Genomic DNA, 17,308 nt, shown 5'->3' on the forward strand with positions numbered 1-17,308 from the left:
TGTGTGTGTGTGTGTGTGTGTGTGTGTGTGTGTGTGTGTGTGTGTGTGTGTGTGTGTGTGTGTGTGTGTGTGTGTGTGTGTGTGTGTGTGTGTGTGTGTGTGTGTGTGTTGCTGATTATGCAAATAATCATTAGACAATTGTAGCAGGAAGTTTCAGTAGGAAAAAATCCCCCACCAGTTTCTCTGAGTTCCTCATTCTGTGTAACAGTCCATGTCGACTGGCTGATGCACTTGTCGAGCCAAATACCACCAGTCTTTCTGTCCGTCCACCAGTCTGTCAGTCTGTCTGATGAGGAACACAGAGAAGAACTAAAAGACTTCTTCACAGTGGACAAACTGTTTCTCTAACCAGGGATACACACTAAGAAGGGTAAGCCCAAACGCATGTGAGGTGTGAATGACACCAGGCAAAGATGTGCATTAGGTGATTGTGTGCTATCAGTCTGTTACTGTTACATACTTACTTATACACACACACACATTATAAGAGTTAAACATATGTGTAATTTGTGTTTAATTTCTGGTAAAAAAAAAAAAAGGGTAAATGTTGAGTGACTAGACTGGGAATTTTAGGCTTAACTGTGATTTTAATGTATCAATCCAATTCAGAAAGTTACTTTAAATAGAGTATTCTTAAGAGTCAAAGACTGTTTCATACTCAGTAAGGATGGTTTTATGGAACTTCAAATATTCTGATTAAAATAAAATGTCAGTTGTAATAAAACACTGGTTTAGCCTTACTTGATGTAGGTTTAAGGTGGAAGTATGCATATGCCATCAGATTTTTCAATTATTTAAAATTCTGCAGTGGTCTATGTCCTCTCCTTTCATTTCTTCACCACTCCAGCCTTTGGCTCAGTCCATTGCTGAAGGAGTAAGTTTATATGGTGGACATAGCTGCTATGCTCTGCTGAGTGTGTGTGTGTGCGCGCGTGCGTGCGTGTCAGATCCCCAGCCCCTTGCTTTCCGGCTGTTTGCAGAATGTCAAGTTAACAATATAACAGAGGCAATGAACCACTAAAGGATATAACCAGTGACAAACTGCCAAATTGTTAGTTATAACACTTTTTTATTCATAAACACATGTAGGCTACTGTCTTGATTCATAAACCTCTTATTTAGTCAAGCTAACAACACACTGTGCACCAATTCTGGTTTAAGGTTTGCCCCTTTTATGTTTGCCAGTTGAGTTCATGGTGGTCAACCCCTGAACTGAATCTGAATATCTTTGGGGACAATAACCACTTTTATTTGCATACTATTACTCTAAACTGTTAATTTCCTTTGGAATAAAAAGTACCATTTATGTGGTAGACAAGTGCATGTGTAAAGTTGTTTTATGCAGGAGGTTTTAATGCTTTTAGTATTGAATGTAGGCTACATGGCTATGTAGCTTGCAGCATCTCGGGATGGTAATATCGTTCAGTCCACCAATTCTGTCCAGACTGAACTATCTCAACTGACATTTAGCCCTATGGTCTCCTCGGGATGAATCCTACGTTTTTGGTCATCTCCTTACTTTTCCGATAGCACGTGTCCAACTCAAGGCCCGCGTGCCAAATCCGGCCCCTCGCTAATTGGGATCCGGCCCGCATATCAATTTAGTTCACAATCAATTTTGGCCCGCCTAGTTTTTGTCGCTTTTTCGGCGTTTGTGTCACTTTTTTCAGCATGTTCAGAATGTTAGCTTTGTCACTGGTGAGCATGTCAGCATGCTAACTAAGATGAGTGGTGGGCATTATACCTGCTAACATCAGCATTGTTAGCATTGTCAGAGAGAGCATGTTGCCATGCTACCATTAGCATTAAGGTGAAAGCACTGCCTCAGAGAGCTGCTGGCATGACTGTAGACTCTATGTTTCTCTTGTTCAAAAAAGTCACGACATATTCAGACTACCGGTAGTCTAGTTCTTCAGTACTGCCCGGGCTCTTGCCACCTGAATCTTCAAGGACTTTAAACATGTTTATTTTGCATGCTATTACTCAAACCTCTATCACAAACTTAATTTGCTTGGGAACAAAAGTACAATTGTGCGGTAGACAAGTAGGATTGTAGGTGGTTGGTTGTTCCTCTTCATTGGTGATTCCTCTTGACCTTTGACATGTTACCTATTTTCTGACTGGCCAGTCACTATTTATAATAAGAGCCATTGTCTTCTTGTTAACTTCTGTTGTAGGTTTTCTGCTGTCCTGCCCACAGGACAAGTGTGCACCTCCTGTCACTGTTTGTGTTTAGTCATGCACTTCAGTTCCCTGGAGAATGAGCGACAGTGTTGTTTTTCTTCTTTTAGAAAACAGGTGCCAACTTCTGCTGCTGTAATGCTTCATTTCCCCTGCATCGTATCAATGCAGTTTATCTCATTTTAGATCTTCACCTTGTTGTTTAGTTAATGCTCCTATGGCCGTATCATAGCAAAGCTCAAGGTAATATAAAACAGAAGGGATAAACAATGGGGAAGCATACACTCATTATTTAACCAACAGTATATTGTACTAGATTAAACCTGAATTTAACAAAGCTGGAAAAGTAGTTAAATATTCTCCAACGGGTCCAAAGTTTAAATCAATGAGTAGAGTTTCCGCAGGATAGGAAACACAAGCTTCTGCTGGATGTGAACAAAAATCAGTTGAGAGCATCCCTATAACATTTACTTATAGCATAAACTCTGTCTACTGTAATAAAAGCCACACTGCAACAAGGGCAATATGCAAAATAAAATGATGCATAAAACTAGTTTATAACTATGAACTTTAAAACAGTGCGTGTGTGTGCTTCGCTAAAATAATAATACGGCAGGTGACATTGAGACGTGTGCTAACATTATGTCTTCCTCTACTATGCCCTTTAAAAGTTAATGCACACTGGTAAGAGTCTCATGTCGAGACAAGCTGCAAGTGTGGCTAAAACACAGAAGGTACAAAACTATCTACTCACTAAGCAATCCATTCTCAAAAAGGCTACTACAGAGCATCACAGAGCTCAACCATTTTACATTATACTCATTATCCACAATGCCTTCTCTGAAATACCACCATTTGTCACACAGGATGCATCTCTAGAAGTCTAAGTTTAAAAATATTTACTGGTCATTTTTTGTTGTATATAAATCTGTATGCGCATGTGTGCAAATGTCATAATATGTCAGTGTCTGTGGGCTTCCTGCTGGTTAGCAGGCAACAGCCCAACCTCAAACTACAATAGAAAACTACAATACAGGAAGTTGCAACAAAAGATGTATCATCTTTTAATACACTGAATGGACGGGGTACAGTGGAGTAGCACTAACACTACAATTGAATAGTTTTCTAATGGATCAAAGTTATATTTTAGGACTAATGTTACTAAATATGTATATTTTGCTTATACTGATCATTTGCAAGCAAAGAAACTCCAGAATTATACCCTTGTCACTGTGAAAACATTTAAGAAACAGCATTTAGGCCTAAAACGAACACAATAAAGACAGGAAACTGTTTACTGGAACCAAAATCAAGACCAATTAAACTCTTAATTTAGTTAACAACTCCTTTAAGATACATTCTGTGATTTTGTTACAGCATCCATAGGAGTTTCCTCCAAGATCACTGTTGATGTTTTGAAACTCAGCTGTGAACCGTGTTAGTAACTTTCGAAACACCATCATATTCTCATCTCCTCTGTAAAGACTCTGATTGCTGCCTGGATTATGATCACTGGCAATAGTTTCCAATCTAGGAAGTGTGACATCACAGGAGGTCAGGTAGAAAGCACAGAAGTTTGTGCTCCTGTTCCTGGCCAACCCAGTCTCACGGCAGTTTGTGAAATGGTCACGTTATTTAATCTATTGATTTGTGTACACGGACATGTTTGTCTCGTTTTTTCCGTGGTGTTCAGCACATTTTTTAAACTAATGGATTAAGAGTGGGTAAGGTAGCGAATAGTATGAAAGGCCGAAAATCTGCGTTAGGTTAGTTGGGGTGGTGGATGGGGTCAAACAACACAGGACTTTCACCCTGGAGACCGGGGATCGTGTCCCGCGTGTCATGTTTCCTTTCCCCGTTCTTCTACGTGCTGAGCACCACAAAAAAAACGAGATAAACGTGTCCGTGTACATGAATCAATAGATTAAAAATAACCTGACCATTTCACGAACTGCCGTGAGACTGGGTTGTCCTGGCTTTAGTTCCATACTTAACGCACATATATGAAAGAGCTATTCCTCTCTGCTCAAAACCAAATAAGCGTATTTCCCAAAATGTCAGACTATTTCATTAAGGGGAAGATTCTTATTTTGCATTCTACTTTGTACTTTAAGTCAGTCTTGGCTTTTCATTATTTAACCACTAGAGACCACAATATTTCTGGGTTACCTTCGGGTTACGAAAACCTAGCCATAAAACACTAATTGTGTTTCACTTGCCACTAGTGGGTATTGTAGGAAAAGAAATGAAATATGACGGTGAACGTTTTGCAGGCAGGGGCCAATCCCAGTTGACATTGGGCCAGAGGCAGGGTACACCCTGAACAGGTCGCCCGTCATTACACATAGAGACGGGACAACCATTCACACCTACCGGCAATTTAGAGTCACCAATTTATTTTTGTGGACTGTGGGAGGAAGCCAGAGCACCCACAAAAACCTATTTTCTTTAACTGCAAAAATGTTTTCTATGTGTTGGAATTCACTTTTGATTTGATTTGCCACACTCACACTGCCACACTCGTCACAATCTATATCACAAAAGACCAGCTTGTTAATTTTTATGTATCTGTATTTTTGTGTTTTTTGGAAAAGGTGACATGCTTAGTATGGTCTATACAGCATCACAGCTGTCAGTAGACAATGGACTGTATCTTACAGGCTTTATTCACTCCTCATTTGTTACACTTGATGATGAAAGGACTCATCAAGCAGGAGCAAAAAATACTCATTTGGCCTACAGGTTAGGTGTTTTTAACCTCTGAATCAGGAGGTGATTTGGGGCTTTTCTATAAAATACAGATCACACTGTGATTTATACAGCATACGCAATGTCAGTGTGTTACCAATCAGTGTAATGGTCCTTTTCAGACAATTTCATTCATCATTTGAGCGTGTCCAACAAGTTGTACACCTGTTCTTGCTTGTTAGTTTCTAGGTGCATTTCCTCAGACTTTTTTTAAACACAGAGTGATGAAAAAGGAAAGAAATTAACACGTTCTGTGTTATTTTTACTTGCAAGAGCCAAAAAGTCACAGGTGTTTGGTACCAAACATTTTAAGTGTTGTTTGCTTCAGCAGCTGTAAATGTTAAATGTGTAAAAGCTTACTCTTCCTTTTTTTCACTTCCTCCTGCAGGCAGTATGGGCTGTATGAAGTCCACGCTGAGCGAAGGTCTGAGCGGAGGAGTGGAGGGGAAGAGCAGCCAGCAGACTGTACGTACCGACCACACGCACTATGTCAGAGACCCCACCTCCAATACAAAAGACAACATAGTAAGTGGTCAGACAGCTGGGCTGAGCAAAACCAGATTTATTTTTAAATTATAGAACATAATACATTTCTGCTGATTTGAACCCAAAGTGAAAATCAAAGAAAAGTCACATAATAAAAATCATGCATTTTATGGTTTTAAAAGAGGTAATGTGGCCTGGTGAATTTAAATTTGAACAAATGGAGAATGTTGTGAAATTATTTATTTCTTAAGAAAGTATTTTACAACCCATTCCTAATGATTCGGAAAAATAGTGACTCAGATATTTCCTAATGATCAGAACTTCCCTGTCTCACATGATTACTTCTAGCAGAAGGAAATGAACAGATTGTGAAAGTCTGTAGTCTAGAAGTGAAAATAATAGAAGATAGATTGTTTCTGATCCTGAAAACTCTTGGTCTGCCTTTACAGAATAACTCCCTGTTACCTGGTCAGGTGTTCCAAAAGCTGGAAGGTATGCCTATGCCACATTCCTACTTTCTTTCTGTTTGTTTTGTTCTCCCTTTCTTACTTTGTTTGTAAAAGTATGTTAAGAAAAACACATTTTTGCAAAGGCTGAGGCTGTTCCAAAAGTAGACTGCATTTGTAGACTGTTTCAACATTCTACATTTCTACAAACACGTTTGTACGTTCTACATTTCTACAAACACATTACGACAATACTCATTATGAAACCCTATTAAAAGTCAGTCTAGTAACATTGTAGCAAAGTCTCTCTTAAAGTGTTCATATTATGCTTTTATGGCTTTTTCCCTTTCCTTTATTGTGTTATATATCTTTTTTGTGCATGTAATAGGTTTACAAAGTGAAAAAGCCCAAAGTCCACCCCAAAGGGACTTACCATCTCCAACAGAAAACACTGCTCACAAACTGCTCCAAACAGCTCTATTGTAGTCCAGCCTTTACTTCAGAGACAAACAAACTTCACTTTGTAACACACGTTATAAATGCTCGCCAAGCTGCTAGTGTAGCACACTCTTATACTCTGTTATCTTATATATGCTTCTGACTGGCTAGTAGTCCTTACCTAGCTACTGTGCATATGCGACTCCCAACAAAGATGGGATAGAAGTGAGATGCCTCACTCTGTAGTTAAAACAGAGAGCTCAACACACAGGGTGAAAAGAGGAGCTGCAGCAATGTACAGTACAACACAAATATGGTGTTTTTTTGAAAATTAAACCATGTGAACCTATTCTTATGTAACCTCTAAATACAATTATGAACCTGAAAATGAGCATAATATGAGGTCTTTAAAATGAAAAGAACATGTATTACTAACACAACTGGTGGATAGTGAAGTAGTATTGTGGGTACCTTTTGAGCAAGACTAGCGCTATTCCAGATATAATTACTTATATGTTTGTGAGCCAACTCAAACAGGAAGATGGCTCCTTGATAACCCCAGTATTACAGCTACAGTCACATTGTAATATATAGTTGAGGTTGCTCGTGAATGGTTCTGCCCATCTGATACCTTATGTAGTCACAATTTGTGGGTTTGTTCATCATCTCTTTAACCTTTGTCTGGCCTGAGTGCTATTTATTTTATTGTACATAATCTAATAATGACATAACATGTCAATATATTTTTCTGTTTCCTCTCTTAGAGCAAAATGCGGTTTGTAAAATTGTGATCAGCATTTACCCGTATGAAGCTGCGCATCCTGATGACTTAGGATTCAAGAAAGGAGAAAAGATGAAAATCTTAGAAGAGTGAGTCTCTGATGTTGATGGTTGACTGATTCAACTTAAATAAATGTTATTCATAATTTATATACTTGCATCATGAAAGGCGAGAACCAAAGATGAGCACGAACTACGAAATTGAGCACTGTTTCAAAAGCTCATACCATGAGAAGACTGTCAGAGTCGATACAGTTTACCATAACCTCTTCAACCATGATAGACCCAATGATCCATCCGTCATTACAGACTCTTGCATCACCAAAAAGTGTTCAAACTAACAGAGCTTACTTTAAATTCTGGTGAATATCCAAAAGTTCAAATGATACCAATATATGTCAGAAGAAGTACTCATTAAAGGATGCATCATTTTGATGTAGTGTTGCATCTGTTAAAAAAACAAGTGTTGAAATAAACTATTGAATGCATATGTTATATTTTTATGCAAATGTTTTATTGAAAATCAGGGTTCAAGCAGCTCGTCTAGCACTTTAGGACACCTAGGTCTTACAGAAGGTACTGACAATGAAAAAAAAACTATAGTTGCGCTAAAATAGATTGATATTTCCTGCAGACATGGAGAATGGTGGAAAGCAAAGTCATTGACAACCAACAAAGAAGGATTCATTCCGTGCAATTATGTTGCCCAAGCTGACACCATGGAAACAGAAGAGTGAGTAACTGCATCTAAATAAATTACATTTTGCTTTTGAAAAATGATGTTTGATTTGACAAACATTTTGATTCATGCTGAAAATTTACATTTGCAATATGAAGCTTTTATGCTTCCCATATTTAATCTATACTGATCACAAAGGAGGATTTCCAAGCTTTGAGACCACGAAGGTGCAATTTGTAAAAATGCGTAAAAAAGTCAATATAAATATAAGAAATATTTCCATTTTGAATATTCAGTGTATTTCCTGTTCATTGCAGGTGGTTTTTCAAGGACATCACAAGAAAGGATGCAGAAAGGGAGCTGTTGGCGCCAGCAAACAAACCAGGCTCTTATCTTATCAGGGAAAGTGAAACATCAAAAGGTATGGAAATCACAACTGCCTTGAGAGACCGAGATGCATTCACAAACATTCCGCACTTTTCAATATATTTACTTCTTCCAGCATCATTTTGAATCACTAGTCACTCTCTTTTGCTTGCTGATTTTTCCACAGGAAGTTACTCATTGTCCATCAGAGACATGGATGCCCAGGGAACAGATTCAGTCAAACACTATAAAATCAGGAAGCTGGATAATGGCGGCTACTACATCTCTCCTAAAATCTCCTTCAGCAACATTGGCAGCATGATCAAACACTACCACAGTGAGTACAGCTCTCCAATGGAGGTGCTTCAAATCCTTTATTCAAAAACGTCACCCTATCCCTCTACTATGGTATTGAGACTGTCCTTACCCCCAAAAACTACCCCATAGGTTGTTTGTACAAGCAGCTTATTACAACTCATATTTACTTTATTGTGGCAGCGACCTCAAGTGACCGAAGTAATTATGAGGGGAGCAAAGAAGCAAAGTCAAGGGACTTAGTATAAAGGGCAACAAAGTCTGCATAGGGAGGAGGTCTGGGTGGATGGATGGGTCAAACAAACACTAAAGAGACTATAGTTACGTACGTAACTTGGTTACTAAGTCATGTTCATAACTATTCAATTTCAATTCAATTCAATTCAATTTCATTTATAGTATCAAATCATCACAGGAGTTATCTCGAGACACTTTACAGATAGAGTAGGTCTAGACCACACTCTATAGTTTGCAAAGCCCCAACCATTCTAGTAATTCCCCCAAGAGCAAGCATTTAGTGCGACAGTGGCGAGGAAAAACTCCCTTTTAGGAAGAAACCTCAGCAGACCCAGGCTCTTGGTAGGCGGTGTCTGACGGTGCCGGTTGGGGATGTGATGAACAGTGGCAATAATAGTCACAATAAAGATAATGGAACAGTGACTACAAATGGTAATCATAGTAGTTCATGTCATAGCAGGGCACTGCTTCTATTTCCCATAATTACGTAAGAAACATACTTATTTTAATCCAAACCACGATCTTTTCCTAAACTTAACTGCGACCATTTCACAACGTTAACCACATGTTTAAAACTGCAACCGTTACATGAAGTTATTAGGACGTATTTATATCCTGTCACTAGGAGCGCTAACTTAGGAAACGCAACTGTAGGTCCTATTAGAGGGTAGGAATAAACAACCTGTGGCCATTTGGCCTGGAGGACTTGTTGGGAGGTATGTTGATTTAGTTATTAGCTGTCTAAAGACTTTACTTATATAAAAATAATTATTTATTAGCACGTTTTATTCATTAAGTTGACCATTAAAGCAAGGATACTGTTCCTTAGTTCTCAGTGTCAGTGTGTGTTTACCTTCCAGACAAAGCGGATGGCCTGTGTCGTAAACTGGACCGCGCATGTGTGAAACCCAAAGCTCAGAAGCCGTGGGATAAAGATGCCTGGGAGATTTCCAAAGATTCTATTAAGATGGTGAAGAAACTCGGAGCAGGGCAGTTTGGAGAAGTCTGGATGGGTGAGTAAAGAGAAAACAATTTCTCTTAATTTGTTCAATTGTGTTGACTAGGAACAGCTCTTATGCTGTGTTCACCCCCTGTAGGACACACGAATTCCCTGAAATGTCTGAGAACAAAAAATAGGAAGAGGACACAGAATCAAGCTTGGAGCTGGTTAATTTATAATAGCACCTTTAAATATCCAGCAAATGGTACCTTGACTTTTTGGTTGAGTAAATTGGAATGTTTCTTGTTCAGTTTTGCACATCTGAGGATTTCTAGTATATATGACGACGTTTCATTCACGGGATTGATGTCCCTCATCTTCCGCTTTCTTTGTGTTGGAATTCTAAACTCCGGTTGATTTATGAGGACTATGGACCAAGATGATTGTGATTGGTTTAAAGAAATGCCAAGAAACCAGAGAACGTTTTTCTCCTATCCAGGAATGTTGTGTGGTTTTGCCAGACCCTCCTCCGCAGCACTGTGGAGATAGGTCTGGCAATGCGAGACTAGAGAATTTCTAATTCCTTTGTCTCATTTCTGTAAATTCATTGTTGCAGAAGTCAACAGTACAGGGATGTTCCATTTCCCCCTAATTGAAACAAAAATGACTTCCTTCTTTTGTTACCCATTAGGTGTATTTAGGTCAGAACTGACTGCTCTCTCAAAAAATATATTCAAATGTGTCCATGCACACCTCTAAAGAGTGGGCGCATTCATGTGTGCATCAGTGTTTTATCATCTATATAGGAAGGTAGGTTTGAGTCTGAAGGGAGATTTGCATTAGACGTTTTGGAATGGTGATGACACACACACACACACACACACACACACTCACACTCACACGCTCACACAAAGGGGTGTGTAGAGAGGGCTAACAGAGGAACTAGGTTTTATGTGCAAACCTTGCTGTGGCCTGATACTTGTTACAGGGATTAAAGACTGTCAGGTTTATTATTTGTTTTAAAAAAAAAACATATTTCTATGATTTTCTTCGAAGCACTTACACAACTGCGGCTGCAATTCTTTGTAAGAAGAGGGAAGTATTAGCCTGGGAACCAGATGAATCTGCAGAGCTCATGACTAATTTGCTCTCATGTGGGGCAGGTTTAAGACCATGACTGAAAGATGAGCGTCATGCTTGAATGTAGTTATTGAACTTAGTTACTGGACGTAGCTTGCATTCTCCATCCAGCGCAATGCACCAGGCTCACGAAACTCAGATCAAATTGTCAAACTAGGCGGTTCTGATCAAATACAAATCACGATTCTGTCACTGTATTGCCTATTTCTCGCCTCAAATGTTTTCAAAAACACATTTTAGTGTACTGTTTAGCTGTAATTTGAGAAGGTTTGTGACCCGTGAAAAGTGGAAAAGCTAGTTTATGTATATATCTTTGTTTCATGAACTTTTGCCAAAGCCATCCGTTGTGTCACCCTTTTGCAGCTGCTGTGTGAGAAGTGAAAAAACCTGTGTGGGTTTTTGAAATTGAGCTAATGGAACAAATGGCAGAAATAGCTTTTTAAAAAGGCACTTCACTGATTTTACACATCAAGATCAGTTTGCTAGTCATGAAGAGTACTACCAGTGTGTTGTATAAGCTGTGGTTCTAAAGGGAGCATTGTTATCATTAGCGCTTGCGGCTGACGATATGATGATATTAAGTTGCATTATGGGAAATGTAGGATCCAGTGCTTTTGGAGCTTGGCTCCTTGAGATATTTTGAGTTCTACCTCTTCAATTTTGATCAATCCTTTTCCCCCCCTAACTTTATGGAAGTGCAATACTAAATTGCTGGAGTGTCCCTTTAAGTTGCTCAAACTAGCATAGACACATATTTGTCCATAACATCGTGCAATATTTCAGCTTCACTTTAACAAATCCTCAGATTATGTACACACACAATCATTTATTTTCTATGTTAGTGTCATGCATCACTGGTTGTGCTGTGTGATATTTTTCTCTGATCCTTCAACAGTAAATATAGTGTTGTTTTCTGTGATTTGAATTTTTTCTCAAGCTCATATATTTCTCACAACAAGTCTTATGGAAAATGGAGTAATAATCGGTCTATGCAATGTATACTTAATGTGTATCTTTCATCTGAAAACAGTCTACTGACTATATATAAATGGCTTTACACATACGGGTTGAATAAAAAACTGTTCAAAAAGTTAGTGGAATAAGAAATGTCATTTTTCAGAGTCATAGCCTGTTTGAGATTGTTCACACTGAAAGGTGATGGTGGCGCAGTGGATATAACACATGCCTTTGGTGTGGTCGATCTGGGTTCAATTCCCACTGCGATACATCAACCAATGTGTCCCTGAGCAAGACACTTAACCACTAGTTGCTCCAGATGCGTGCAACCTCTGATATATAGCAATTATAAGTCACTTTGGATAAAAGCGTCAGCTAAATGACATGTAATGTAATGTAATGAAAGACACTGACATCAAGCAGAATGTAAAGCAGATGGTTTCATACTTTCACAGAAATTAATGAATATTCTCCATCTCCCCAAATCTCTCTATCCCCCTCTTCCTTAACTTTCTGCGATAACAGCTTACTACAACAACACAACCACAGTGGCGGTGAAGACGCTGAAGCCAGGCACCATGACAGTCGAAGCCTTCATGGAAGAAGCCAACGTCATGAAGACGCTGCAGCACAACAGGCTGGTGCGGCTCTACGCTGTTGTCACCAAGACACCACCCATCTATATCATCACTGAGTTTATGGCAAATGGTAAAGAAACTTCAACTTTAACACTTCTAGCTGATTTCCTCTTCCAGTATTTGGAGCAACTTCCAATGAGTGCAGCAGATTATTAGATATTCAGAATAAGCATCCAGAAATAAGAATTTCAAATGTCAGCAGCTTAGTATTGTGGCATATAGTATTCATGTGCCCACACATTGAACCTTTGACATAATTCACAGAGGAAGATTAGCAGGTTAGCAAAAAATAAAACATTTAAAAACGTTTTGCACAGCTGATATGGAAACATACATAGTAAGTATGCAGTACACCACATACATGGACACAGACATACAAGACACTGACATGTTTCTTTTTGTGTCTTTTCTTTAGGGAGCCTACTAGACTTCTTAAAGAGCGATGCAGGATGCAAACTGCAACTACCCAAGCTCATCGATTTCTCAGCGCAGGTGATATGCACACTGACCACAATATGCTGACTTTTGGTTGTGAAACAGACTTGGCGCTTACCCACTGCTAGTACCAGCTCTACTCGGCTAGGCTCGGCTCGACTCGACTCGGCCGCAGTGCCCCGTCCTTTTTCCATTGCAGATTTAGTACCGCCTTATGTGTGAGGCGAGCGTGGCTGGTTGTCATAGCGACGCCGCAGGAAACCGCTGTGACTTAACGCGACACCATGGAGAGATTCCTTCTCCCGCTAGCATTCCATTGACTGCCATTTGGCGTCACTTTGACAGCGAATAACTTTACATCTGAAGCGTTTAAAGACTCAGACTAGCAGACGTTTTTGTAAAAATAGGCTAACGATTGTGTCATAACCACACGACTTTCTGTCGCATAGTAGACAAATTACCGTATAGTCAGGAGAAGCTCGCAGGCAAACGGGGGGGACGTGGAGGCATACAGTCAAGGGAGAAGCCCATAGAGAGTCCATGAAAAGCATCGGAACAAAATATTTCAGTAACGTTTTGATGTATTGGAAATACGTATGTGGCAAGTGAATTCATATGAAGTAACATTTATCCACGAACAGATTTCTCTTGGCACAGCTACCAGAAGACTTCCAACTTTCAGACAGGTTGCTCACGTCACATCTACGTCGTCAAGCTCAGTTTGAGGCTGCGCAGTACGCTCGGCCATCACCGGAAAAGTGCTTCTAATAGCCTTCACTGGTCTCCGTTGAAGTCTAAGGCGTTGATGTGTCCATTTATTTCACTGTCTATGCGAGACACACACAGAATGTCGAAGGTGTGTTGTTTTTGATTCTCGGCATGTGGCTGTTGCCACAGCCAGGCGACAAATTTTGTTTCAAAAGAAGCTGGAGGTAGCAAAAGAAAAACACTGCTGGTTAAACTATTTAAAAATGGCGGGTTTGTTCAGGACACCGTCTGTCGCTAGCAATGATGACGCAGTGATTAGTGACGATTCTCTCCGACCAATCAGTAGTCTGCAGGTTTTCACGTCACCTTCTCGTATCGCCTCAGCTCGCTTGGAACCTCGACGGAGGTGAACTGAAAGGAGGAACCAAAATTATGTAGCAAATGATGTCATTCTTTGCAGGAAACCTGCTAGGATGAGGAAATGATAGACCGGCAAAATAAAGCTTTACTGTAATCTTCCTTTTTTCCTTGAAAACTCAGCTCACACGGAAAAAGATTACACTTGCTCTTTGATGAGTTTTTATGATGTAGCTAAAGGTTAAATGAAAAAAAGAACAAATACAAATGTAATGTCTTATTTCACTATTTCCAATGAGCAACAGTCAAAACCCCAAATGTTCAGTTCACAGTGATATTAAACACAGGAAGGCAACAAAATCAGCACATGAGACATCGAAACAGCAGCTGGCCACTTACACAATATCTTTCGAACCACAATCAACAACTATTTGTATCAGCACCAGTTTGAACTGGATTTTTAGCTTGTTTGTGCCCCCATAGACTGTCTGAATCGGTCTATAGAACTATAGTGTCACTTATAGCAATTAACAGTCTTTTTTCATTTTTTTGTTTTTATTCTTGCTCATCTGTTTGAATAAAATTTTTATGACCATACAGTTCCGTTCTTTTACACTATTTTTTTGTGCTGTTGCAGATAGCAGAGGGCATGGCGTACATAGAGAAGAAGAATTACATACACAGAGACCTGAGAGCAGCTAATGTCCTGGTGTCAGAGAGCCTGATCTGTAAAATAGCTGACTTTGGCCTGGCAAGAGTCATAGAGGATGACGAATACTCTGCCAGAGAGGGTAAGGTTTGTGTGTGCGTGTGTGTGTGTGTGTGTGTGTGTGTGTGTGTGTGTGTGTGTGTGTGTGTGTGTGTGTGTGTGTGTGTGCGTGTGTGCGTGTGTGCGTGTATGCATGTGTGTGTCTTTGTATTTTCATGCGTGCATGCAATGTGTGTGAGTCTCCATTGTTGTCTGTAAGATGTTTTTTTTTAACATCAAAAATTTGCTGACTTCCTCACTGGATACTTGTGACACATTCAAATAAAAATCCCCTTTTGAGAGCTCCAAGCAGAATTGACCACTTCTTCAACCTATGTGTTTTGTGACAAGGCAGACTTTTGGTTTCATTTACAGGTTGCTCCACTTTTTTAAGGCCAAATCGTGTGCACCCATACCGCAATGACCAACGCCTCTGATGGCCTCAAACCACACATTTCCTTTCATACTGACACCAGTTAAGGACGCATGACACAGTCTAATATACATTGCTGCACAGAGAGATAGGTGGGAGAGAATGTGCGTCATAAGATGAAACCTGATTGATCACTGATCTGGAACCAGGAGACACTGAAACTACAGTAATAGGAAAATTAAAAATAAATGCAAGTACATAGAATCTGAACCGACCTTTAAGTCTTGCATGGAAAGTGTGGGTGAGATGTGTGGGCCTGTGTAGGAGTAACATGCGTGTGTCCTCCGCAGGAGCCAAATTCCCCATTAAGTGGACCGCTCCAGAGGCCATAAACTACGGATCCTTCACGATCAAGTCAGACATGTGGTCCTTTGGAGTTCTGCTCTATGAGATTATAACCTACGGGAAAATCCCATACCCAGGTACACATTAAATATACTGTGTGTTATAGATATGTGTCTTTATTGTTACCATTGGGAACTGTGTGTTGATACTCATAACATATTCATCCTATTGTGTTATACTTTGATTTTCTAGTGGTGACAGTGTTGACATACAGTACTATACAACTGGAATAATACAAGTTTTATGATTTGATTTTGATAGAGGGTCCCTTTTAAATTCATAGCCTCAGAATTGAGTAATAAAACTGGACCTTCCAGTCTAAAAAAATAAACTATTGATCAACTTACCACAAACCAGTTGCCCAAATGAACCTGGGTCTTTTGTGAGTATCTCGAGTTTTTGGATCTGCGGCCCATGGGGTAGTTACCAGCTCTGTTTGATTGGTAAGCATTAGTAACCAAAATGAAATAATCACATTGGGCTCTTAGAGTTATGCTGTTGTGAAGCTTTACTGCCCTCTGCTGGTGATTTTATACTCAAGATGTTGACCATAATTTATGTGTGTGTATATATGCAGCATGCGTGTTGCCTCTCTCTAAACACTCCTGTATTCAAACCTTCACGTCGGTCTGTATTGTTCTCAGGTATGACTAAAGGAGAGGTGATATCCTCGGTGCAGCGCGGCTACCGGATGCCTCAGCCCGACAGCTGTCCCGCTGAGCTCTACGAGATCATGATGTCCTGCTGGAAGAACAAACCTGAAGACAGGCCCACCTTTGAGTACTTGCAGAGTGTCCTGGATGACTTCTACACCGCCACAGAGGCACAATACCAGCAACAACCATAAAGAGGGACACTTTCAGCTGGACAAACAATCACAATCACTCCAGATTATGATTGGAGCTAATTTAGATTTGTTTTTAATTTTGTAATATTTTGTATATATGACACAATATATATATATATATATATATATATATATATATATATATATATATATATATATATATATATATATATATATATATATATATCTTTAATATTTGCTTAATAACATACAATATGCAGGTCCCATAAAATAGTTTAATCTCTCCTCTAACTGTATTCAGGGGAAAAGCAGGGATGGATTTTGCACAAAATTGATAAAAACAGAAAAATAGATAGAGAAAATGCGTTATTTTCTTTTTACTTTTTGACACTAGAGTTTTGTGCCTAGGCATTTAAGTATTTGGACCAAATCAATTTCAATATGTGTTTTTGTACAAATGGAATGAACAAACAGCTGACATCATACAATGAGTTTACAAAGGCAGGATAAAAATAGGAGTGTCTTCATTTCTGTACAAACAGTCTGAGTCTGTAAATAATGTGACAGAATGGGAAAAGGGACATGCTGCATGTACATTAAGAATAGCACTTCTGGTCACCTTTTCATATTGAGCAAACATTTCGAGATCAAAGCATTAATTTCAACATGATAATGTCTCATTTTATTGGTGTTTTTTAAATGACTGAATTGTTCTTTGATCATGTATTCACAAAACCTGAGGCCCATCTCCTACTGTAGGCTGTAACTAGTGGTTGCCTTTTTTCAAGTAGAAAACTTAAATCTTCCATCTGCCCTATGTGTGAAGGGCTGCATTATATGTTGTGATGTTCAATAATAACATTTCCATTTGGGTTGATAGTAGAGGAGGATATTACAAAAATATATACATGTAAGGTTATGACTATCCATTTTACATTTCATGCGAAATATTTCAATTATTTCATAAGCTGCTCTACCAATGGGAATGGGGTTTGTTCTTTCATTGACCAGTGAAGGATTGGTCACCTTAAAGTCCACTTCATATTGAAGTGCTGTAGCTCTTGCTTTTTTGTTTGTTTGTTTGTTTGTTTGTTTCAGAAAGCAAACGTGAAATCTGTTCTCT

At 39.2% G+C, this 17,308-nt stretch overlaps 1 protein-coding gene and 1 long non-coding RNA gene across 3 annotated transcripts in view; one reads left to right on the top strand and one right to left on the bottom strand.

The window, feature by feature from the left end:
* Positions 1–5,692, bottom strand: part of LOC118495883 — a 20,482-nt gene extending 14,790 nt beyond the window's left edge. Inside the window, exons 1-2 of the long non-coding RNA XR_004898323.1 lie at positions 5,682–5,692; positions 1,095–1,097 (exon numbers count right to left, since the gene is read on the bottom strand). This is a non-coding gene — a long non-coding RNA (uncharacterized LOC118495883). The remainder of the gene's footprint in view (positions 1–1,094; positions 1,098–5,681) is intronic.
* lyn (LYN proto-oncogene, Src family tyrosine kinase) lies at positions 114–17,267 on the top strand. 2 transcript variants are annotated; one of them, XM_036005262.1, is made up of 14 exons: positions 114–370; positions 5,318–5,394; positions 5,865–5,907; positions 7,064–7,169; positions 7,714–7,812; positions 8,076–8,179; positions 8,312–8,461; positions 9,537–9,689; positions 12,239–12,421; positions 12,767–12,843; positions 14,489–14,642; positions 15,323–15,454; positions 16,022–16,329; positions 16,402–17,267. In XM_036005262.1, exons 2-13 carry the CDS (start codon positions 5,323–5,325, stop codon positions 16,222–16,224), a joined length of 1,476 nt encoding a protein of 491 aa, XP_035861155.1. In that variant the 5' UTR covers positions 114–370; positions 5,318–5,322; the 3' UTR covers positions 16,225–16,329; positions 16,402–17,267. The 2 variants fall into 2 exon arrangements, with proteins under 2 accessions (XP_035861155.1, XP_031143996.1); XM_031288136.2 differs by having other exon boundaries at positions 116–370; positions 5,318–5,454.
* The last annotated feature ends 41 nt before the right edge of the window (positions 17,268–17,308 follow it).

The sequence above is a fragment of the Sander lucioperca genome, chromosome 9 (genome assembly GCF_008315115.2).
Source record: "Sander lucioperca isolate FBNREF2018 chromosome 9, SLUC_FBN_1.2, whole genome shotgun sequence".
Classification (NCBI taxonomy): domain Eukaryota; kingdom Metazoa; phylum Chordata; class Actinopteri; order Perciformes; family Percidae; genus Sander; species Sander lucioperca.